Source organism: Pecten maximus, chromosome 3 (assembly GCF_902652985.1).
Source record: "Pecten maximus chromosome 3, xPecMax1.1, whole genome shotgun sequence".
NCBI lineage: Eukaryota > Metazoa > Mollusca > Bivalvia > Pectinida > Pectinidae > Pecten > Pecten maximus.
The window spans coordinates 21294718-21321440 of NC_047017.1; the positions used below are offsets into that span (position 1 = coordinate 21294718).

The window sequence follows — 26723 nt, forward strand, 5'->3', positions numbered from 1 at the left end:
TCTGAAGTCAATTAGCCCTTAATGCGTTTGTCACTATTTCTAAATAAGTATTGATATTGTCTCAAGTATGTAGATTCTTTGGTGTGGATGTTTGATTTCAAAGCTGATTTATGATAGAATACAATGGCTTCCTGGTGGTCATCTTTGCAACTAAAATTGTCATCATCAAAGTGTTGACTTTGGATGATGTTAACACCAGGATTTATCAACCCTAGAATTCTGATTATCACCAAGGACAAGGGTTGATAAATCTTGGTGTTAACTGATATCCACAGTCAACAATTATTTCATTATATGGCTAATTCAAATAGATATCAGTTAATATATATTTGTCTTCATTTCTTTATGGTGTGATGCAGAAGTTTAAAATAACACATGTTTTTACCTATTTCTATTTTAGGGTACGAGGCCACTACATTAAAAAGTTATGATAACCTCATACCCATTATTGCTTTGGTGAACATTGTCGATACCTGTAGGGCAGGTCCTGACCAATCAGAAAACGGCAAAAATCACTGTCATATAGCAAATTAACTTATCCAATAACTACCCTACCTTAAAAGATATTTACCTTAACCCAACAGTAATTGAAATTTGTTTGTGAGTTCTCATGAACATCTGTTTCCTTTGTCAAACAAATATATTTGACTGAGCCTTGAGGACCATTCACTATTATGTGTTGGGCAAAGGTGTGACATCGGCTGTTTTTGATTAATTTCCATTCCAACAGCACTCCTATACTTTCAGGTGATGTTATATCCATCCTATCCTTTATATTGGATGGGAAAATCCAATTTACAGAAATTTTGGAATTTGCTAGAAACATACTTTATACACTGTACTAAGCAGGAAAGATGGGACATAATAACCTGTAATTCTTGTTATGGGAACAATGTAGTAATTTCTATGAGACTTTTAAGACATTATCAGTATCTAATGTAGATACATGGTATTTATTTTGAATTTCATCAGATGATATCAGTTTTAATTGATCAGAAATGTTCTGTTTACGCTTAAAACATGAATGTTTGTTTTATATCAGGGTGCTGTATTTACTGCAGAGAGGAACAACTGAAAAGAATGCCATGTTCTTGTTTGAGTTTGCTTTCAAGGTAAGGATGATTAATATGGTTTATCAATTTGCTCAGATTGTTATTTGAGACTGAGAAATCTATTAGTTTGTTTACACATACACACACTGACACTACATGTATGTGATACACACACTGACACTACATGTATGTGATACACACACTGACACTACATGTATGTGATACACACACTGACACTACATGTATGTGATACACACACTGACACAACATGTATGTGATACACACACTGACACTACATGTATGTGATACACACACTGACACTACATGTATGTGATACACACTGACACAACATGTATGTGATACACACACTGACACTACATGTATGTGATACACACACTGACACTACATGTATGTGATACACACACTGACACAACATGTATGTGATACACACACTGACACAACATGTATGTGATACACACACTGACACTACATGTATGTGATACACACACTGACACAACATGTATGTGATACACACACTGACACTACATGTATGTGATACACACACTGACACTACATGTATGTGATACACACACTGACACTACATGTATGTGATACACACACTGACACTACATGTATGTGATACACACACTGACACTACATGTATGTGATACACACACTGACAATACATGTATGTGATACACACACTGACACTACATGTATGTGATACACACACTGACACTACATGTATGTGATACACACACTGACACAACATGTATGTGATACACACACTGACACTACATGTATGTGATGGGTTGTTGACAGGAAAAGAAGATGGAGGAAGCTTGTAACATAACTAACATGTGTCGTGTACGAGCATTGCGCTGTCTTCTCCAGATAGGGGACAAAGCCGCTGTACAGAAATTGTTCTACAAATCTATGGACCAAGTAAGGTAAGTGACATCCAGTCCACTGCTATATATATACAATAATGTTTGTTTATCTAATCACATTAAATTTTATCCAGTAATTAAAGTAATAGTTTTTTCAGTGTGTTAGTTATAATGATAATTATCACATATAGATAAGAAAAATTGTCACCACAAATCTTGTTCTTCACAAAGTTATATATATAGTAAAAGCCAGTTGATTTCTGTGTTTGTCATTTTATAACCTGATTCTAATTAACTGTCATATCCATGATGTTAGTCAATTGTTACATCCACAATGTTAATTGATTGTCACATTCCCAATGTTAATTGATTGTCACATTCCCGATGTTAGTCAATTGTCACATTCCCAATGTTAATTGATTGTCACATTCCCAATGTTAATTTTGGTATCCCTCATGTCAGCTAATTGTTGTATCCTCAATATCAGCTAATTGTGGTATCCCCGATGTCAGCTGATTTGTGGTATTTACTATGTAAGATATCTGTGATATCCCCAATATCAGCTAATTGTGGTATCCCAAATGTCAACCAATTGTGGTATACCAAATGTCAGCTGATTGTGGTATCCCAAATCTCATCTGATTTTGGTATCCCAAATGTCAGCTGATTGTGGTATCCAAAATGTCAGCTGATTGTGGTATCTACAATGTCGGCTGATTGTGGTATCTACAATGTCAGCTGATTGTGGTATCCCAAATGTCAGCTGATTGTGGTATCCCAAATGTCAGCTAATTATGATATCCCCAATGTCGGCTTAGTATAATATCCCCAATGTCGGCTAATTTGTGGTATTCCCTATGTAAGCATATTATAATACCACAGATGTAAATTATCCCCTTTCGTCACTTGATTGTGATATCTTATGTTAATTTATAGACACATGATGAGGATGCTGCTTTACCTGGTGGACCTGGAGAATCTACATATCCTCCACACCGTACAAAGTTTTGAGGAAGCTAACAAGGAGGGACTCATCAAGGGCATCTGGAGAAATCATCGTCACCAAAAAACTGTAATACTTCCTACCAACATCCTTATCCTTAAAGCCCTCGTATAGAACATCACTGAATTATATCATCCAACATTATGAAGTTCATAAAATTAGGGAATAAAATGATAACGCTAGAAAGGAATATGACATGGAGCAGTGGTCTTCATCTTCTGTATATAAATGACGACATGAGAATTTTCAGCTAAAATATTATTGTAGATTTTCTTATATATCGAGTTACTTTTCTGTAACAAAAATATTCTAACAGGTGTTGTTTCCTCTTGAGTTGGTCTCACCACTGTATGAAACGTGTACTGTAGCAGAAACTGAGAAGTTTTCTTGCAATACAGGGTGAATGGCCATTTAGATTTACCATATCCTTGTTTTAGGAACAATGCAGTTTATCATATGACCCTTGTTAAGACTGGATGATGTTACCCGTGTAACAATGTGTTCTATTGTTCTACAGGCTGCCCTGCTTGTGGCATCTCTATGCCTCGACTACAACATACACGATCTTCAGCTCTGGACTAGTGTACTTCAACAGCTACACTCATTCCAACTGGTGAGTCTTGAGCTGGATAAAGTAACCCAAGTATGATATTATAGAAGAGTGAGAGTGCATCAATTGTTTTCCTGGAAAATTGATGTCATTGTTGTTATCTGTTAATCTGATATCCTGTAATTTGATATTGTGACATTTTCTGACAATCAAAAATTGAAATCTTCAATTTTGGACAGAATTCAAGAGTGTGTCATTAGCATATCTTGCCTTTGTATATTTATTTTGTTTGACTTGTTTGAAGTTGTCTCCCCTGGAGTATGTGCTGCGAAGATTGGCTAGCGTGGTGAAGATGAGGCAGATACCTGTCCTCCCAAACATGTGGCAGGCTGTTCTGTCGACCCCATTAACTAAAGGTACAACTCCTGTATAATCTTTTATATACCATTCAATTTCTGTACCAGAATTTACCAACACAAGCATCTATATCTAACTGTTAAAGATTGTTCAATAAAGACAAATCAGAATATGCTGGAGGTAATATTAATTATTTAGTGCATTTTTATCCTCTGTATATGTATATAATATATATATTACTTTATTTTACATTGAGATGAGATGGAGATAAGTTTTATTTTTGAAGATCTACCATTGAAATATGATTATAATGTTATATATGTTGCTGTCACAGTTGCAGCCCCTCTGAGTCCCAGCCAAACAGAGCTATGTGTGAGATACTTCAACCTCATCCCACAGTAAGTCTGTTTTTGACCATAAAGTGTTGATCAAAATTTCTACAGTATTGAGGATGTGCATTGCTTACAAAGGGACATTGAAGTTTCAAATAATGGTTTACACTTACTTGCATAAGTAAAACCAAAATTTTTTTTTTTAAATCAAAACTTCATTAGATGTACAGTACAGTAACAATGTTCAGACCTTCAGTTACTATACAGTCATTATGTTCAGACCTCCAAAGTCACCATCCTAAAAAGATATACTGGCCCATAAGGTGTCTTTCTACTTAAATTAAAGTTTAATCCTGCATCATTTTGTTCACAGATGCCCGGTGTTGATAGACATTGATCTGTTGTCCCTGTCCAAACATTACCAAAAGTTGGAAATGCTGTCCTGCGCTCTAGGCTGCCTGCTGCAGGCCAAACACTTACATCAGGACCAAATCAAGGTATGTAGGGCTCTCCCAAGCTGACATGTACCTCGCTAATAAAAAACACTAGTGTTTCTGTCACTGGACCTTTTATAGTGTACCATATGACTGTATAGCCACGATAACTCAGTTGGTTAGCCGGTCAGTCTACATAGCCTCAGGTGAAGATTTGAGGTGTATGGATGGACACTCCCTGCCAATGGCAGTTTGTGTAAATCAGAAAGCTGAGAAATGGACCAGTGTGTACAGACATATTTGTGACCATGGGCAAGAGGCTTAACTCTATTTGCTCTGGATGGCATGTTCAGTGAGATAGCCATCAACTACGACATGGAAACCTCGCCTCAAAATGACCCTTGCTGTTAACCGGCCGATAAACCCAACAGAAAAACAAAAACACACACACACCATCTGATTACACACCATCTGATTGCATTGCACTGTAAGACTGGTTTCTGTCGTAAATCTTGGTTAGCCAGGAAAACCAAATTACTGTCTTATCAGGAAAAGTTCAAAATAAGGCAAAATGCTGATGAAACTAGGCCTTTGGAAAACGTTTTAAAACCCTTTGGTCAATGAACATATTTCCCTGATATTGATATATTGTATTTATAGGGTTTTGTTCATGCACTTTCAGGTCTACCTGTCTGAAGATGCTGTGGGATTGTTAGAAAACGCCAAGCACCTTCTGAACTTTGGTCTGGATCAGTCCACCTTTCAAAGCATTGTGACCATTTCTCAAGATCTCATCTGAACATAGCTATTTAAACAAAACATCTGATACTCTGCATAATTTTTCTAACAAAACATCTGATACTCTGCATAATTTTTTTATTCATTTGTTGTATATTGTATGTGTGCGCTCTCTCTGTCTCTCTTTGTCTTGCCCTTCCTCTCCCCCACTCTCTCTATCTCGTTTTTCATCTGTCTCTCCCTCTTGCTCTTTCTCAGTATTATAAACAAAGTAAGAATAACCATAACCAAATGCCCTCAACAATAACAAAATACATTTCAACATTTTGCTGGTACTGTAGCTACTAAAACAGACACTTTCATCTGAACCTAGTCACCAGATATTCTCGGCAGTAACATGCAACAGCTGATGAAGTGTTTGGTCCATCCAGACAAAAATCGCTGTAGGATTTTACCAATGGTGCACAGGTCACGGACATGTTATTGTGACATGAATACACTATAAGTTGCTGTATTGTAAGATATTTGGCGATTTGTCTAGGAGCAACATGAGAAACTATGACTGCTTGAGACAGTGCGCTACATAACAACACAGGATGCACTTTTGCCGTTGAGAATAGCAGATCTGGCATCTTGATTAGTGTCGTGATTATTTTGTGTAGAGTTTGGATGATGTCGCACTATTTTGTTTTTCGCCTTCGTGTCCTCTGTGGAACGCGGAGAATGTAACAGCGACCTTGACGAGTCTCGTTTTAACAACCGTTTCTGTGGACTTGTTGATGGGCTCGGCTCTAGGTGATTGTTAATGATAATAGACGACTCGCTCTGAAGTAATATCTGATGAAATTTCTTCTCCAAAGATCTGGCTTCTTCCAGAGTAAAAGTCAATTGGCTCTCCAACTGGTGCATTTTAATATTTTTCTTGTCCATCTCATCCTTTAAATCAGCAATCTAGAACATAAAGTCGTAGTTTAGAATAGCAATACTTGTCATGCACAAATTGTGTGATACATTTTTATACATCAAAAAGACTATCATGATATGACATCCATCCGGATATCCGTGAAAATTTTTGTTTGTCTGGATATCCGCGTAATTTTTTTTTGTCCGGATATCTCTTCCTACATTTTCAACTAATCTCTTTGAAACTCGTTAGGCTTTTTTTTCCTGTGTGACATTTTGATAAATGTTGCATTTCAATATTTGTATTCACTTGTTACAATAATGCGTTTCTTATTGGCATGGGACGGGCGTATATTATACCGCCCCCTGTAAAGTTTATTCATTAAATTAACATAGACTGTGATCTGTTACCAAATTCATATTTAAAGTGCTATATCCTTTTTGTTAATTTGTTGGTGTTGAGGATTTCGTTGACGGAGTTATGTAACAATACACGTAATGGATTGTATGTATTCACAGAACTATAAAACGGTAACCGTCAACATAAAATAAATCATGTGAATTTAAACTGGAATAAGTAAGATGTATGTATGTTCCCCTTATACGTATGAATTAATATCATTATAGTGAGTGAATGTTCGTGTAATCTAAATACTTGTATTGTGCTATAACGATGTGTATTAATGTCATAAGAAGTTCTACACCCAAGTATATTGATGAGAAGTAGTAAGACTTTATCATTATCATGTTATCGTTGGCATTTCTTGTTGACAATAACATTCATTCTTTACAATGGCATTCCTTGCAGTCACGATAGGCTATATTGTGCTCATTTTATTGCATATATAACAAGATAGATTTTTGGGATCAATTTTGTTCAACATTGACGGAAATGGTTATATATTTAATTATGAGATCTGTTTTGAAACTGTAGGCCATGTATGTTAGATAAATTGCATATATTTTGTTAGTTATACACAATAGTTAATTTGTTCAATCACCATGGCGTCAACGCTAAGTGTTGGGTATCTACGTACGAGTCATATGTGTTTGTCTTTTGACAACATCTGTTAGTACCTAGATGGTAGGTGAATATAGATTAAACAATGCACTTAGTATACTTCAGATAGTTCAGTCATTGACGATTCAGCCATGGAAATAACCTGGATTCCCTATACTGATAATGTACTTGGGGTCTGCGTGATCACACAATTACATTTTTTATCATATGTTTCTGGAATTCAAACATTGAAATGGACGTTAACGTTTTGCACGCCAATAACCGTTGATGAGTATGTTTTGGAGTACTACTTGTGATATTATGCGATATTTTCATCAATAAACGTTGATATTTTGAAGTACCTCTTGCTGTAGTTTGTTGAGGAGAATGTCTTTGCTGGTGATATTCGACTGAGCCGTGGCTAGGTCGGTCCGGTACTTCTGTACTGTGTTCTCAAGGAAAGTTTGTTTCTCGAACAGGTTCTTCCTCACAATGTCCCTACAAGACAATTAACAACAATGAACAGCTCGAGCATACGGAATACAGCGTCTCGGAAATAAGGAATTTGAAATTTGAAGTCGATTCAGAAAACAAGAGTACTACATGTATTTAGTATGTTGCATTAGATAAAATTATTCAAGCTCTTAATTGGGTAATAATACAAAGTTTTGAACTAGAATAAAATAACTTCGTGTCAGATGTTTTACATCAGTTATTATCGAATACATGTGTCAAAATACACTTTTCTTGTGTCAGGGTTATTGCCAAATGGTTTCAAATGTAAAATTAAGATAAGTATGAATCTGTATTTAAGAAAGCTGCGACCAATTGTACCGTAAACAAAACTGATGAAATAGAAAAATGTCTGCCACTGTGAAGTGCTTGTATAACATTGGTCAGAACATGAAATTTATTTTCAAAAGCAAAACAAAAATATTGACAATGAAAACAAATAGATTAGACAACAAGCAAAGCCAGCTAAAGTATATGTTCTTATGATCTGTATCCAAAAAGATTTGGTACCCGTTATCACGTGGTTTCTTATGATCTGTATCCAATAAGATTTGGTACCCGTTATCACGTGGTTTCTTATGATCTGTATCCAATAAGATTTGGTACCCGTTATCACGTGGTTTCTTATGATCTGTATCCAGTAAGAATTGGTACCCGTTATCACGTGGTTTCTTATTGTCTGTATCCAGTAAGAATTGGTACCCGTTATCAGTGGTTTCGCTATCTTCAAACTTTTGACTAGCGTTAGTATATTGCAGCAAACAATGCAAAAAGGACAATCAGAATTGGAAGAAAGAACTACTTAAAATATACATATTCTCCACTCATTATCTAATGTGGGTTGGTTATTTACACTATATACAAACACAATTGTATTGACTTAATGTGATTTGGGGAAGTTCCTGAAACCAATACGATATTGGACGGTCGAATTGATCGCAATATCAAATAAAACATTGATTTGGTCCTTGAACAGTTCTTCCTACCGGTTAACACTATAATGGTTTAAACATTCTATGAGGATGCATAAGATTAAATCTCTTTTGAAAAAATTATATTTTCAAATGACAGGGAAAATAAATTTAGAAATATTTATAAAAATAGGGGTAATGTAATTTCATCGAAATCCGACTGTCACATTCTTGATAAGATATCGCAAAAGTACGTGTACACAACCCTTGTAATTTCGATAAATATAATCTATATATTTAAAAAAAATTAACGCGGAAATGTGCACAAAGTAGCAATATAGGCTGTGGAGGTAAGGCAAAACAAAATGAATCCTACAAAGCATGACGACATTTCCTCCATTATTTGACCGTTTGAGGAACAAAATGTATTAAAAGAATAATTGACATTGAAAAAAATGAACGTAAAAGGTAACAATATTTCGAGAATGTCTATACTTACACTCTCGCACAGCATTTACTATCCCCAAAACAAAACATTAACCATTATGTTGATAATGATAAATATTGATAAATATGAAAACCTTAGCGCCAAAATGGTTCATGTTTCTCAATTTTTGTTTGTTGATTAATTGTCAAAGGTCAAGCATTATCTTCAGGTAAAACTAAGAATCCTTTCTAGTTCGGAATAATTTGATACTCTATATACAAGGTAACTGTAGTTCGAAACCATATAAGTTATGGTAATTATACATAGGCGATATATGTTGTTTACTGGGTAACTCGATTAGGACCACAGAATGAGCTTTATTCAACACTGATCAACGTGGAAAAAACCCGCTGAAATCACAGCTGCCTACAGTATCTATAACAAAATCTGATATCAGCTGGTTACACTATAAACATTGCTGTTTAATATCAGCATCCAATAATTCTAGCGGAAATGACAGTTGTGTAGAGAAAACAGTTGTCAACAATATAAAAACATCCCCTTCCGAAATTTAAATTTCATTTAGATCAGATTGTAGAATCGCCTGGTACGTACCAGTTGTGTTTGGCGCGTTCAGAAGCGGAGTCTGTATTGATCCCTCGACTTTCTAGTTGGTCTTTGGTTGTGTTGATATCGCTCTTCAGCACCAGCAGCTCCTGTTACAAAGTAATATTTGTTTTTAACGGGAACCCATTATTATAACATTATAACAAGAGATCCTAGAGGGATCTTGGCGCCTACCATTGAGCGAGCTATCATGGTTCTATGTAAGACAGATATATTCCTTACTTTTCCCTTTTTTCCTCTGAATCATTTGATGACAAAAAGGTCGAAGAAGAACTTTCAGAGAAATAGTGATAAACAAACGTCAACTGAAAATCCTAGATGGTTCACAATGGACACAACCACTTCCTACATATCAAATTTGAGAAATATCCGTCCAGTACATCTCAAGAGATAGCAATGACGAGTATTGTTTACGGACAGGCTAAGGACGCAGGGTGATTTTAATGGATGGTTGACTGATAACATTTGTATTTTGTAGACGATTTCATGAGCTAGTCTCGTTACATACGATGTCGTTTGTACAAAATAAAAACTACCAAGATCGAACTTTATATTGCATGTCAGGTTTTACTTAAGCTATATTAATGCACACAGTAAAAAAGAAGATGAATACCTCGACAGGGAACGTAATCTAAAGCAGAGAAAAAACTCCTCGTATACAAGGAAAAATACTCACAACAAAAATAGCATAATATATTAAACTTTTCGTGATTATGAGTGATATAGCACGCTTCATCAACCCCGATTTGGCCTTTTGTAGGCGGCGCTATCTGGCATTTATAGATGCTTTTTATCCAACAGAAGTAAGACGAAAGTTACATGTCGTTTAGATTGATTTATGCAATATTGTTATTTAAAACATACATCGTCCAGACTGGCTAGATCTCTCTGGCGCTTGTTACATAGGTTCTGCCGTCTGTCCAACATCCTTTCAATCTCGTTAATCTGGAGAGAAAGAGCTCAAGTAAGCATAGCACATTGACAGTTTAATAGTTCAGTCGCATTCGTGTGAGACTTAAATGTATTCAGTTGCATTAGGACTTTAAAAGGAAATATCAAATACTTGTGGAAATGTGTAAGAATGTTTCAACTTTACTGACAAATCGATGGATGCCTACATACAATGACATTTATTGTGCCCCTTGTTTCCTTTATGTTCGTTTTCTTGCTCAATATTGCAAAAGGTTTGCTCAAAATTTGGAATATTCTTTTAAGGTAAGGACATTTTTAATTGTTTGATAATATTCCCTAAAATTACTGCGAGAATCAAAAATAGATGGGAATTAATGGTTTATTCCAAGTTCCATACATTTGTATGTTGTAACGCAATTCGCATTTACGCCGATGCAGCTCTTATGAAAATATATAAGCAGGTATTAAATTATTCTATCATGATAATGCTTGGTAATGCTGATGGAATTTATCCATTCTGAGAAACAAAAAATGTTCTCATCCACTCCATATGCTATTTTACTAAATAACACATTCATTCTGCAAAACGCACTAAATGAGGTAGTGGTATTTTGATCTTAGAGAGTTAAATACACTAGACCTATGGGTACATTTTGTTGGAGAAATCAAGTTATCAAACCAGTGCTTTGTGATGGGAACTAAACCAACAACCTCTTTTTCGTATTCCTCTAGATCCCTCTGTCGTTGTGACAGGGACTCCTCCTTGTCCAACATCTGTTGTTCTTTGTCCAGAACGGCCTGTTTCCGACTGAGGAAATCCATGTCCACTTGTAGAATGGACAGCATATCCTCCCACGCCCGGTCACCTGACTCGGCGGACACTGTCCTCGACAAACTGCAAGTAGTATATTACATTCTCAATGTTTCTTCAAATTTCCAGCTAAATGTTTTTGGGTCAGTCATAATGGTTTTGTAAGAATCTGATGAGTTGCTTAAAATATCTGGTGTATTTACGGAGATCACTTTATTATAGTGATTTGTGTAACTAGAAGCAAAATGGAGCTCCAAAGAAGTTGTGCGGATATGGCTAACATTTTCCTGCCACTTGTTCATAAACATGATATTTTAAACTGGCCATGGGATGATAAATGAACAAATAACACAGGACCAATGGCTCTACAATACTCAACAAAGGAGAATGATTTGGCTATTGCTTAAAAACAATTCTGGATAATTCCATCTTAACTGTTAGTGCACGTAGCTTTTGCTTACCTTCCATGTTCGGATGTGTTGCCATCCTCCTTTTGTTTCTGATGCTGGTCTTGGTGTTCTAACACAAGCCTCTTGTACTTTGAAATCTGATGACGAACAATTTACAGTCAATAAAGAATTTAAAAAGTACAATAAATCCGAAGATCGATCGATACAAACTTTTAGGTCTTTATACGAGGCAATGCATGCAGCAAGTTTTCAGTGATAATACAAATATGACTCATACATATACCATTAACCTTTCCAACTTGAATGTCGAACAATGCACGACTCGACGACTGAAAGTTTTGCATTCAGGTCACGTTGTTCATTTATACTTTGATTTGCCGCTGTGTGTTAACTTGAATTTATATTGATACGTATCAACATTATATTTGATGCTATCACAGAATACATCTATCAAAATAGTTTCTACTCCTGCTTAACGCTCAGTATTTTAGGAATTGGACGACTGGCTCGCCTGTTATCAGTATAATGTGACCGGGTGGGGTGTTCTGCTTGGTATGCTTCAGTGAGGTAGCACTATAAAGTCAACATCTGTTTCGCAGGAGACAAACACTCACATACCGCAACCTCCCTCAATACACACACATGCATCTCGCACACAGAGGAGGCTGTCCTTAAATATTAATAAGACGTTAAACAATGATAAACAAACAAAACAGAATATGACTTTATGTCATTGTAAAATAACACCAGCTGTCTAAGCCTACACTCATTATATATAGAGGATATCTAACAGTGTCTTCAGTAATACCAAACATATTTCACGCAGCACGAGTGAAAAATATCAAAATATTAGCCACACGAGTGAAATATATTTGGTATTACTGAAGACACTGTTAAATATTCTGTTTATTACATTTTTATCAACGAAAAACCTACCCCGTATGCTAACTAGGCCTACAGCGATAATTTGTAAACAAAAAAAGTAGTTCCCCTTGTCCAGGTGCTGACATATATGTCGGACTTTCTGACTGGTCAATTATTTTGGTATTTTCTAATCATTAATTTGATTGGTCAAATCAGCAAAAGTGATATTTTTCTCTAGTGAAAAATATCACTTTTATAGAATGAATAATTTTTGATATTTCACTGGTAAAAATGTAATAAATATATATATGTAGTACTTGATTGCCTAAAAGGTGTTTCCCTGCATCAAAGATCTATAGCTCATATCTGGACCCTGTTATACCTTTGGGATATTTGGTTGCCCTGATATGTTGTATGTTATACCTTTGGGATATTTGGTTGCCCTGATATGTTGTAGGTGTATTATAGACTTTCCCTAATGTGTGTGTTTTATTTTAGTGTGTTAAAGGCAATCAGACAGACAGACGAGTCCCAGACGACCATTGTTGTTTTGTTTTGTAAATATACTAGCCATCTGGAAGCTAATTAATGCTATTGTTAATGTTTATCTGACCGCATGCAATGTAGGATCTCCTGAGGGGAAGTATCGATCGGTCTACATAACTGACCGGACGTAGTTGTAATGTACCGGGTTTGTTTCGCCTATCTGTTCAGTGTCTATATATAGTCTGGTCAATATTAATAACTAAACATAGATTTTGTTTGATATGTATCATATAACAATATCGACGGTATACCTTCTGGGTGATTTGTTAAATGTTGTTCTCGAGTGTTTGTCGAGTTTATTAACAAATTGCCAAGTGCTTTGTGTAAAAAATATCGTAAAAAATAATAATGACATATTTATATCAGTTCAACCATTAATGCACAAATTCACACATTCAATGCTGATATTAAACGTTGAATAGTTTAGTCAATAGCGACTAAGTGAATACAAATGTGAGTTTAACGCTGAAGCTGTTCTTGCCCCTGTCGCTACAACCAAATGTCATTTGATACCAATCCATTTGGAATGCAAAATGCATCGATATAGGATATCTGTATGTGTTTCGTTATTCTGAGTGATCACAAGTCAAGTTACACGTACAAAATAATAGTCCGCTCATTATATAAATTATTCAATATTTTATTTAAAAACGTCATGGCACCGATCCTGTAATGCAGTGTATTTCAAACTCTTCACAGAGATTGTTCGACTGATAAACCAGTGTGCCTCAGAACGAATGCGTTAGGTAATATGATACTACGACAATTACATAGTAATCATTTAAACAAGGGGACAAAATACAATAGTTTTATTTATTCTGTTTATCAATACCATTATTATGTAATTATTGACGACAGTATGCATGGTGACAAACAAAAAAAGTATAATTGATGCTGAAATGTCGAACACATGGAGAAGTACCAATAATGACTAGCGAACTGGCTAACCAACAATTTGACATCCGATACTTACACCTGTTAAACCATTACGTAATAGGAAGTTGTGTCCGTGATGATTTCCAAGTTCAAAAAGACTCTAACCAAACGTTCATGGCAGTTTAACATACAATTTTTTCGCGTTTTCATTTTCTCGGTGCGTGTACATATTACCTTATTCAAACTTCGTGACAATTATTTTAAATGCCGTTTTACAGAGACAAAGTGAATCATTTCTATGAATTTTTCCCGGGAGTAAAACCATGAAAGTCTGACTCTACTTGAAAATATTTCAGTACATAGGCACTAGAGTTAATAATTCAGGGCTGTAACTGTCGACCTCAACATCACTGTAAGATACTTAACGGGTGTACAAGTGATGGTATATATATATATTTAATTATATGTGATAGTAAATAATGCATAGGCTTTCAAACACGTGACCAGTTCATATGCTGTGATTTAGATAGACCGTCTTCTCCGACGATCTAAACTTGATTATTGATTTTCGAATCTGGATGATGTCCTTACGGTTATCAGATCTCTGAGGAAGTAGTATAAAGAATTCATAGCGACTAACTTCATCAAAAAACATATTAAATGGTATCTAGGGCAATCTTTAAACAACCTCTGTTATTTGGTTACTGGGTAGTTTTGGTCCCGATTTCTATATATTTATTTCCTTAGACTTGTTGACGGCGTTGAGGTACCAGATACATCATCCATTCTATTTTCACCTCTCTATTATACATGAAGGGTTTAATTGCCAATTTCAGTGTTGTAGTATATCCTTTGAGATATTAGGTGGTAGACATTTATGGTGGATTTTTTTCAGTCCCCGATGTTTATCGTAACCTGCTTGTCATGTTTTAATCCATTCGAATAGTCACAAGATTTAGAATGTACTTTTTAACTCCAATACATTGTATATGGGTCTAGTGCACCACCCCATCCTGATTTTGACATTTCTTTCAGCCTCTTTGGTTTTTTCTTTTTTCTTTTTTCTTTTGTTTTAGTTTTGTGTGTGTGTGTGTGTGTGTGGGTGTGTGTGTGTGTGTGGGTGTGTGTGTGTGTGTGTGTGTGTGTGTGTTTGTGTTCCTCCTTTACCAACACTTAAGTCCATTAGCGGGACAAATTTGTTTTGGAAGTAGAAAATCTTATATCATCATAATGCAAATCAAAAGCTCAGTATTTTGTGTTCGTCGTGCCCAGAACGGTATTCTGAAAAGCAATTAACTAATAAAACAGTAGTCGTCATCTGGTGATAAAACAATCAATCACGCGCGTCAAACACAAAAATAGAATCAAGACCCGAGCTCTAAACTTTTTGACCTCGAAACTGGTTCTGAGAATGTTTAAATGGACATTGTATGGATAATTTGCTTGTAACTATGCCTCGTCACCACCATAATTCTCATTCTAAGGATGTGAGGTCACCAGGATTTGACCTAGATTTGAATGGTGAGTGTCTGATGAAGACGCTTACCATCCTGGAACATCCGATCTCGAATACTATTTACTTTCAGTAGTCTCCATGTAAATATACACTTTGTTTGTATTTCCTTCCGTTTTATTGATTTTCAGTTAAATTTACGGTATCTAATTTAAATATATATATCACCATCTACATACCTGGTTTTGACATATGGTCCGGAACTGTTCTACCTCTTTTCCCAGCAGCGCCATCTCTTGGCGGAACATCTTCCGACATTCCGACAGGGTGTCAAACGCTCGGCTCGTCTGCAAAGAAAACAAAATTGTATAATTTTATGCAATAGAAATGCTACATTTGTATGATGAAATTGATTGATATGGAACTACCAGTTTGTTTTCCCGTACGTTATCATTTTACTTTGAGTATGACTTTATCTAAAAAAATATAATGGTATTAATTTTCGAATTCTAGCTCGATAGGTTATTCAACAGATGACTGATAAATGTTAGGTTTTAAAGTAAACATCCCCGTGAACTAAGTCTGCGTAAACTGCTTAGGCTAAGTTCAGACGTGTCATAAGTATGGATTACTTTAGGGAGTTAAAGAAGTGTGCCCAGTTAAACATGGCACTATATATATAGTACAGAGTTTTATATATAAAGTATTATGCATACATGTCTGCTTCTTTAAAAGCCACTCATTGTGTTCATGAATGTGGAGTGGAGACCTCGTCAACCTAGCGTTAGGTCAACAGTCGTGTCCTTGCTGGTACGCCAATTACACAATACAACGATGATAATATTACGGTAATAAGTCTCAAATCTAATAAATTTGCCACAATTAGCAGTTAGTTTTGTGTCACGTATATATAAGCCTGTTGGGTTGAATGTGTAATCTGAAAGGTAGATTGTTACTGTACCCTATACAACAGGTGGATACTCTTATTTCTTTTTAGTTTAAGGAATTTTACATAACGGCAAATGTCTGAACAGGTAGATTTTATGGTAGAGTAGATGTAACATTGAATGGGACTTCAAACATCTATGCTGTATGTAACATGCTTACCCGTGTCTCTCGCCGTCGGAGCCGAGACAAACTAGGTTTATCTTCTTCATGGCCATTGTGGTCAGTGCCTTTTTCCGAATCCTCAGACATCTGAAACAATGGCATACAAGTGTGACCAAACAATACGATATTACTGTATATTGTATTCATCAATACTCTGTATGGTGTAATGTTTGTGTTTTGTATTAATGTAAAGAATAATAAAAACACTTTACCAGCTGATAGAATGAACAGTAAATCATTAACTGTTTACTTGTAAACATTTAAAGTCAAAGATTCTAATGGTAATTGTAAAGTTAAAAATCTGCTTGGGTTAAAATATGTTTATCTCAACTAAATTAACGAATCTACATGGGTCTGAATTGTTACTTTCCAAAGGTTGAATATTTATTTTTGTAACACCAATAAACTTAAAGTATCAATGGATTCAATTTCCACATCTACAATGTTCGGAACACACTTGGTATGAAATGAAATATCCAACAAGTGCATTGTTAGTGTTCATCTCTGGAGGTAAAATTAACCCCTCTCCCACCGATATCCAAGATGTTTAATGAGCGAAACGTCTATAAAGAGGATAGAACCGTATTTGAAGCATAAGAAATCACATTAAAGTAAATTGTAAAATAGACATTTCAAGATATAAGAAGGATTTGCGTAACTTGCCAGGAAGGTTGTCTGTTTCAGTGACGACAAATGTGTTAAAGAGGTCCCCAGTATTATTCATTTTTGTCATTGAAGACATTTCGAGAAAACTTTTTTTTCAATTATCACAAGTACTTTAAACTTAATCACAAGTATTTCATACTTATGAATTGCACTAGTTCCGATAAGATCTACACAGGAAGGACATACGTGATCTATGACAAATCATTAAGATATTAGGTCCTGCTTGACTGCACAAATATTAGTTTGGATGTGGTGAGGTGTTTTACTTGAAGTTTTCGCTGGTTTAGTTTGCTCGTCACTAATTTACAATTAAATGCTTGGGTTCAATAATGATTTAAGGTTTTTCAGTTTAGGGTTTGTGTGTGGTTGTTGGTAAATATCTTAGATAGTGGGTGTGATTATGGCTTTCAGTGTTACTGTTCGTCAATGAGTGTTATTTCTGGATTAAGTGTTAGAATTTGGGTGCGATTTTATGTTTCAGACTGTAAACAAGGCTTTTTCTTTTTAAATTTTCCTCGGTCGGAATTGCCTCGCAGGAAAACTATTTGTAGGTATTAAAACAGTTAAGGTTGTGGTTTTTCTTTCATGGGCTTGTGTTTATGTGGATTCTTAAATCGTTTACTCTGAAAAGCTTTCTACATAAATCGGTACATAAAAGGTCCTTTATAGCCCCTGCTTAAATGACAACTCATAAAAGTTACCTGTAACATTAGCGGTCAAAATGTCCGCCACGCTCGGGTGAGATTATAAACGTAGGTTGATCACCAGATTTGAATTGCATGTACTTGTAACACTAATATAAAATCAATGAGAAATATTAGAGTTTAGAATCTGTAGATATCTATGAATTACGGTTACATATTGATATGCCTTGTTATTGTGTATTAAAGCGAATACTACAAATGTGAAGTGATGTGTGTACAGTCAGAATTAATTCGATATTTGTAAACACAAAGGGAACCAAAGAGAGAGACGAACAAAACACACACCATCACCCCTTCCTCCATCCCCCACCATCCACGCACCGACACCCCTTACTCTAGCCCCAACCATCCACACACCGACACCCCTTACTCCATCCCCACCATCCACACATCGACACCCCTTACTCCATCCCCACACACACACCGACACCCCTTACTCTATCCCCAAACACACACCGACACCCATTACTCCATCCCTACCTTCTACATACCGACACCCCTTACTCCATCCCAAACACACACACCGACACCCCTTACTCCATCCCCACACACACACCGACACCCCTTACTCCATCCCCACACACACACCGACACCCCTTACTCCATCCCCACACACACACCGACACCCCTTACTCTATCCCCACCACACACACCGACACCCCTCTTACTCCATCCCCACACACACACCGACACCCCTTACTCCATCCCCACACACACACCGACACCCCTTACTCCATCCCCACACACACACCGACACCCATTACTCCATCCACACAATCCACACACCGACACCCCTTACTCCATCCCTACCATCTACATACCGACATCCCTTACTCCATCCCCCCACACACACCGACACCCCTTACTCCATCCCCACCACCCACACACCGACACCCCTTACTCCATCCCCACACACACACCGACACCCCTTACTCCATCCCCACACACACACCGACACCCCTTACTTCATCCACAAACACACACCGACACCCCTTACTCCATCCCCACACACACACCGACACCCCTTACTCCATCCACAAACACACACCGACACCCCTTACTCCATCCCCACACACACACACACTCACTTTCGCCGAAAACTGACACCTTTGATAAACACATCAATACACACTTGCAGCACTGATATTTACTTCAAAATAAAGAAAACTTACTCGTCTTTTCAATTCCTCTACATCAATTCTGTGTTTCTCGGGAAAATCATCTTTTTGATTCTCTCCGGTCCCGTTTGATGACTGGTTCATGTTTAGTAGAGAAGAAAAGAACATCTTTATTGATGTATTTGATCATTTGAGTCACAGTACAAAAACTGTTAAATTGGATGTGCCAGAATAAAATCAGAAAGAAGCGTCAAATGGCTGACGACGTCCGTTTGATCAATGTAGACTCAAGCATACGTCAATATGCTTCGTATATATTAGTGTAAATGTTATTTAGCTATCAGGTAGGTAAGTACGCCATGTGAATATGTTGAAAAGTATAGAGCAAAAGGCATCGAGCTTGAAACAAACATAAATAAACAATTTCAACTGGTACCAAGACAATACCAAGGGAATTACAACAAAATCAAACGTTCTGAAAATTAACAGGGTGGCACTTCATCGGTTGACAAAGTATCATTGATAATTCATTCTTTAGATTAAATCCAGTCTACGTGAAAACAAGCGATACGATCGCTGTTAATAGGTGGTTCTGAAAGCAGCGATTTGTAGTCTAGCTTCAACACAGACTGCCATTGAAGCGGGTTCTCCCCCGGAGTTATGCATATTACATACATGACATAAACACGCACATCTACAACCATTTATACACAATTAAACTTGTACATTTAATCTGTATTGACGGAATACTGGCTACACAACCTAACGCAGTATAACCCATCAAAGTGGGCTGTTCAAATCGTACTCAGTCCATGGCCATGGAAGAATTCTTATTGTCACTACCTCTTGAGAAGAGCTAGAAGGATCTTGCTTAAATTTTATATACTGTTTCCAGTTAGTCCCTTATTCCTCATGTTCAATTTTGCTCCTGATCTAAAAACCAAAATGGCCACTATGCGACCATCTTTGATTTTGACATAAATAGCGTTTTTGCTATTTCTCATGATACAATGGCTCTTTCTCAAATTCCACATGTAGACTCTCTTTGGTCCCTATTTATACATGATCTATTTTGAGACTGACCAGGGAGAAATTGACCGCCATGCGAACATCTTCTATTTGTACAACTTGGGTTTGTTGTCGTTATTAGTATAAACACTAATTTATCATATTTTATATGTACATATTAATTTGTCGCTAGTTCTCTTTGTTTTCAGAAAACCGCATTTGACTCTGACAGTTGATGTATGTTATCGCCCTCCGGTAGTTATGTATGGATTTTACCCTACAATTTTTAATGTAGATTTTCATTGTTATTCATTACTATTCTAGCCAACTGAATAATATTCCCACTTTGACATATAGCAAAATAATTCTAGAACATTTTCCTAAATAATTTATCCAATACTGACATTAATGTCAATTTCAGTATGGTAGACAATAGGAGGGGAAATGGTTTAACAAAGGGGAACGTTCCAGTCAACACTGGATAAAATATGACAATACCTGCTTTCTCCTCTCAGACTTTCTACGTCGTTTCCGTTTCTGATCTTTCCGTTCTTCTCTTTCCTCTATAGTGGCTTCGCCATTCTGTTAAGAAAGAACACAGAAAACCTGGGAGATGCCTGGAGTAATGTTAAGTGAATGAAGTGCATCACCAAGGACACACCAAAAATAAAATGTATACAGTTAGATAAAGTAATTTAACAATGGAATGTTGAATGTTTAAAAACGATTGGTGAATGTTTAACAAGGAATGGCGAATGTTTAACAAGGAATGGCGAAGTTTAACAAGGAATGGTGAATGTTTAACAAGGAATGGCGAATGTTTAACAAGGAATGGCGAATGTTTAACAAGGAATGGTGAATGTTTAACAATGAATGGTGAATGTTAAACAAGGAATGTTGAATGTATAACAAGGAATGGTGAATGTTTAACAAGGAATGGTGGATGTTTAATAAGGAATGTGAATAACAAGGAATGTTTAACAAGGAATGTTGAATGTTTAACAAGGAATGGTGGAATGTTAATAAGGAATGGTGAATGTTTAACAAGGAATGTTGAATGTTTAACAATAAATGGTGAATGTTTAACAATGGATGACTGGTTATATTATGAACTAGTCAGGCCTACCGAGTAATCAATTAATAATAATTCTTAATTTAAAATTTAATGATGGGTTATTGGAGTTTTCCTCTAAATCCCACCAGCCTAGCAATATCTGTCTTTTTCCTTGATGTAGTTTCTCTCATTTTTCCACTCTCGTTAGTTCAAACTCTCATTTGGAGCAGAATTAATTGTCTCCTTCTTTTTTTCTTCATCTAATTGCTGTTACAGCCGGTGCCACATTTTCCCTGTTGAATGATATGTCGTCAAGGGTAATCTATATACTCCCCATCAAGGCCAACAAACAAGATCACTAATGACTTTTTGTCACCTGCAATAAGACATGCTCCGTTGTACACAGGTGAAACGCCGATTGGTTTTATCGCCGTGACGCTGGTATTGCTATGCTAATGTCGACATGGCCGAGTGCGTCAATGAACACTTGGACGACCGAAGCTCTGGGGATTCAAATCGCTCCATTCCTATACATTCCACCGCGTCAGAATGCTTTCGTGGGACTATCATCAATAATTTCTGATAAATCGATTTACAACGGAGGTTTTGAAAGACATGACAGGTGGTTAGATATCACGAAATATATTTCCATTGTTTTAGATTTTCATATCATATCCCGAAATGCGGAGTGTTTAGTCGCGATTGTAGATATGTACATAATTATGCATTTTGTTACTGTTTTGGGAAATTGCACAATGACATGTTGGTATTGATTAGAATTGGATAAATGGCAGCCAAAGTATGCCCAGTATTAGATATTAAACGATTTGTCTGGGATAAATAATAGCCTTGACTTAATGTTGTAATATATGAGGCCCAACATACAGAAGTTAAGCACTTTGTCCTCTATTTCGGGGTCATTTAAGACACTTTGTCCTCTATTTCGGGGTCATTTAAGACACTCTGTCCTCTATTTCGGGGTCATTTAAGACACTCTGTCCTCTATTTCGGGGTCATTTAAGACACTCTGTCCTCTATTTCGGGGTCATTTAAGACACTCTGTCCTCTATTTCGGGGTCATTTAAGACACTCTGTCCTCTATTTCGGGGTCATTTAAGACACTGTCCTCTATTTCGGGGTCATTTAAGACCCTCTGTCCTCTATTTCGGGGTCATTTAAGACACTCTGTCCTCTATTTCGGGGTCATTTACGACCCTCTGTCCTCTATTTCGGGGTCATTTAAGACACTCTGTCCTCTATTTCGGGGTCATTTAAGACACTCTGTCCTCTATTTCGGGGTCATTTAAGACCCTCTGTCCTCTATTTCGGGGTCATTTAAGACCCTCTGTCCTCTATTTCGGGGTCATTTAAGACACTGTCCTCTATTTCGGGGTCATTTAAGACCCTCTGTCCTCTATTTCGGGGTCATTTAAGACACTCTGTCCTCTATTTCGGGGTCATTTAAGACACTCTGTCCTCTATTTCGGGGTCATTTAAGACACTCTGTCCTCTATTTCGGGGTCATATAAGGGACTAGAGCTTCTCCCATTACAAACTTTGTGGTTTGTCTTTTCTTTACGTTCTTCCTTTCTGCGTTTCCGTTTTTCTGTAGGCGTCTCCTTGACGCCCATCCTCATATGACCTCGACTATTTCGAAGACGTTTCCCCGATGTTACAAAAAAATAAACAAAATGCTGAAATCTACGATAGGAAAATTATGAAACGTTACACTGTATCAGCCCTCGGAATATGTTAAAACCCTATCGGAGGATTTGTATCCGTCATATCCTCGATGATAATCATTACGTCTCTGGTGTGTAATCCTCCATGGCTGTTGTCTCTTTTATAAAGAAAATGGACAACGCGGTAGTATAAAAGTGATATCAATGGATACAGTATCTTCGCAACCAAAGGACAGATATCAGATCGGTGATTGGTCAGATTTATTTTCTTAAGCCAATCAAATTGGCTAACCCAAAAGCTTCTATTTCACCATGACATTTTCCAAGGATAATGGGCGGATTCCATATTTTCAAGCCAATGAAAACGCTTGATACAAGAAATATTGAACTATATAGACATAACACAACCCTTCTCTTTTTCATAATATCAATAGGCCGCTTAAGACATTTTCTCTTGTGTCACCACGGACAACAACAGATTTGAACTTTTATTGGGAGAACCAGGACATCCGGGCAGCAGGCTCTCCCCCATCTCGAGCCTCGGCTCGATATCCCCTAACAGACAGACAAACTCGAATGGGTAGTTGTTATATGTACAATCGTCAACAATGCTGATGATGTAAACCTGGAACCAATACATATATCCTATTGTCATCCATTTATTGATCACGGATGTGTTAACATCGTCAGCGGTGAGTGAAACCGACCCACAAAATCAACATTAAATATTGAAAGCCGCAGTCGACATTATTTGTGTTTTAATTGAATTCTCGTGTAATTATTTCCCTCTTTCTCGTTGCCATGTTTTATGTGGATAAATTGGGTGGTTTATAGATATCGGCTACTGAAGCACTCGTTGTATGATATACAAGGGATATTTATATACATACAGGTCTCTAGTTACTCTGATAACAACGCATGTACTTATTGTCAATATTGCGGGACGACCGTACCTAAATAATCCCGCCGTGACAGTTTACGCCCGATTTAGACTGTCAGAAAGGGATCTATGGCATATCGCATCATTGAGTGATTTAATTCGCTTGTTATATTCATATAGTTTAGTAGATATGTCGTATTTATGTCTGCTTAGGTCTTAATTGTTTCGTATTTAACTGTCACTTTAACATATTTATTACATGTATAATCAACATTCATGGACAAAAAGAACGTGTTATAATATAAGTTATTTGGTATCATATCACACCTTTATATATTATATAGGTACTTTAAATGGTGGCAGGGCACAAGGGGGGAGGTGGGGGGGGGGGGGGGGGGGTAGATGTCGACACATTCGCATCATGGTTTAAGATAACAAATGTTGTTTGGATTTGTTACTTACAGATAATCTGAGATTAAGGACTTAATATGTTAATATAAATAACAACAAAAATTGATCATTACAATTACTCGAAAAAATACTGTACATACATCCATCTATCCATACATACAATATAATCAAATATTCAATTACATTATATTATAAATATATTACATTATTTGAATACAATGTATGATCCATAACGTAAACATGCAGAACACCATTTCCTACCAAATGTTTATTGTTATACGGTTAAGCCTGTGTACTGGGGAAAGTCTATGACACACCTGGAATGCAGTCCAGGAGTGACATTCTTCTATTTAATCCAATATACGTAAAGACGGGCCATAACTACATAAGAAGTTACTACTTATATATATATATTTGTTTTATATTTCGTGATAACCCTTACTTAGTGTACTGTGTACGATTGGGTAAAAGTCAAATAAACACCTATGTAAACCAACATTGACATCTATCTGGCGAGATACTACATTGGTGTTACCTGGTTCGGTTGCTGGGTGAAGGGCGAGTCCTCCGCCCCCTCCATCAGTGGGGCTTACTTTACAGGTAAACAATGACTGGCTCCTATTGCTTCAGTGTGTTGGTCCGCCCAGTCTCCTTACTCTCCCTAAACACACTCAGTCATAGTAAACTGTCGTATTTCAACAATTTTATCACAGAGTCTTAGACGGGGGTTATCCAGGTTTGGCCTCCTAGAGTATAGGTCCTGTATTTTCTCCTATTTACACTCGCGAACAACAGTCTACATACATGCCGATAGATTGCCTTACTTCGGCCAGGTGTATTGGCAATAATTGACAGAACAGTTCTATAGTTATTAACATCAACTCCCAACGGTAGCGTGTAAAATCACTCAACCGAGGTCAATACTGAAAGCTGATCGTGTCACTGTTTTAGAACGGACTTGATATTACTAGTCTGTCAGTATTAATGGTACACATATCCAAAGTCACAAACTGGTTCTCCAAGCCTTAGGTTGTCATTAAAGTACATACCAAACGCGGTCCACCAGTATCGGGCGATCTTTACTTTCCAGCGTCAGTGGAACTTTAATACTCCCAGTTCATGTGTTATTGACACGTATAATGGTGCTGTCCGGCTGACTTACACCATTTACCTTTGGTCAATACCCGACGGACCGAGGACAGGTAAGAAGGATTACAGGTAAAAGTCCAATGAACCATTAACACTATATTCATCACATAATCTTAATCAACTTTATATGTATCCAAGTGTAAATAATTTATTCTATTTCTGCTGACTGTATATCACCCTCTGTTGCATGTTTTGTAAAATTAAATTGGTTATCACACCTTCTGTTAGCTTCGACTTGAACCATTAACTGTTGAATGTAAAATATAGGAACACTCGTCATTAAGATCCGCACGTTCTGTGCGAAATAAACTTCATTAAAAATCTTCTGATGTACGTAGATTGGTGTATTTGAACCAATGTTAAATAGGTCCAGTAACACAAGTTTGTGTGTTATTTTCTTTGAATATAGATCCGTAGCATGGTGTTTGGATATAAAAATGCAGTAAAATCGAATATTAATGATAATAGTTGTATTGTTACTTACCAGTACAATAAATATAGTACTTGTTATCATACAGATAAGTGTTACTTGTACTGGTGATAAACCAACAGTTGGTTGTTCACTATCTACAAAATTAAAAAGGATATCTATCGAGTAATGGATGTCAGTTCGCCAGACAGATTTATTAAAATGCGCATTCATGAAACGACCGTCATCGGATTAATATGTAAACAGATGGGTATCATCACACAATGGGATACGTCATGGAATACGTGTGAAACAGAGGGGTATCATCACACAATGGGATACGTCATGGAATACGTGTAAAACAGAGGGGTATCATCACACAATGGGATACGTCATGGAATACGTGTAAAACAGAGGGGTATCATCACACAATGGGAAACGTCATGGAATACGTGTAAAACAGAGGGGTACCATCACCAAACACGTCATGGAATACGTGTACAATAAGGGGTATCATCACACAATGAATCCATTATAAGAATAGGCTAACCGACAGTGTCCAGAATAGATTCATTCGGATTATTAAACCATCTGTTTAAGGCATTGAATTGTTATCACTGTTCAACCACCGACGTCGTCGTCGTCGTCGTCGCCATCAGCGAAGTACATTTGTATATCCTTCGCCAATAGCTTAAACCCTTAACCTATAACTCTCCTCGGATGTTAGGTCAGTAGAGGTATTCAGTCCCTTCTCTCCAACGGTCGGCTTTCTCTTGTTTTCTCCTCGCTGTATCCACAGCCATCGTGGTGCCCGTCTAGCTTCATTCCCCAGCTCTTATTGCCATCTTCACTGTTCCTCCAGTGATGCCGATGGCTCCGAGCATCCCCCAGCATGAGTGAGCCAGGACTCATCTGCAGCCTAC

The 26723-nt window shown here is 36.8% G+C and overlaps 2 protein-coding genes across 4 annotated transcripts in view; one reads left to right on the forward strand and one right to left on the reverse strand.

Moving 5' to 3' along the window:
- LOC117323544 (kinetochore-associated protein 1-like) overlaps positions 1-5485 on the forward strand; it is a 54167-nt gene extending 48682 nt beyond the window's left edge. Inside the window, exons 53-60 of the mRNA XM_033878821.1 lie at positions 1043-1112; positions 1875-2002; positions 2879-3014; positions 3463-3558; positions 3800-3911; positions 4187-4250; positions 4558-4681; positions 5301-5485. Of these exons, the coding sequence (XP_033734712.1) occupies positions 1043-1112; positions 1875-2002; positions 2879-3014; positions 3463-3558; positions 3800-3911; positions 4187-4250; positions 4558-4681; positions 5301-5417 (847 nt within the window). The 3' untranslated portion in view covers positions 5418-5485. The remainder of the gene's footprint in view (positions 1-1042; positions 1113-1874; positions 2003-2878; positions 3015-3462; positions 3559-3799; positions 3912-4186; positions 4251-4557; positions 4682-5300) is intronic.
- LOC117323545 (coiled-coil domain-containing protein 186-like) lies at positions 5480-25506 on the reverse strand. Of its 3 annotated transcripts, XM_033878822.1 has the most exons (12): positions 24778-25506; positions 20714-20797; positions 19262-19342; positions 16717-16806; positions 15849-15956; positions 11922-12007; positions 11361-11544; positions 10602-10682; positions 9726-9826; positions 9183-9200; positions 7622-7757; positions 5480-6307 (listed from the first exon to the last, which is right to left on the reverse strand). In XM_033878822.1, exons 1-12 carry the CDS (start codon positions 24820-24822, stop codon positions 5936-5938), a joined length of 1386 nt encoding a protein of 461 aa, XP_033734713.1. In that variant the 5' UTR covers positions 24823-25506; the 3' UTR covers positions 5480-5935. The 3 variants fall into 3 exon arrangements, with proteins under 3 accessions (XP_033734713.1, XP_033734715.1, XP_033734714.1); XM_033878824.1 differs by lacking the exon at positions 19262-19342; XM_033878823.1 differs by lacking the exon at positions 9183-9200 and having other exon boundaries at positions 24778-25497.
- Between the last annotated feature and the right edge of the window lie 1217 nt (positions 25507-26723).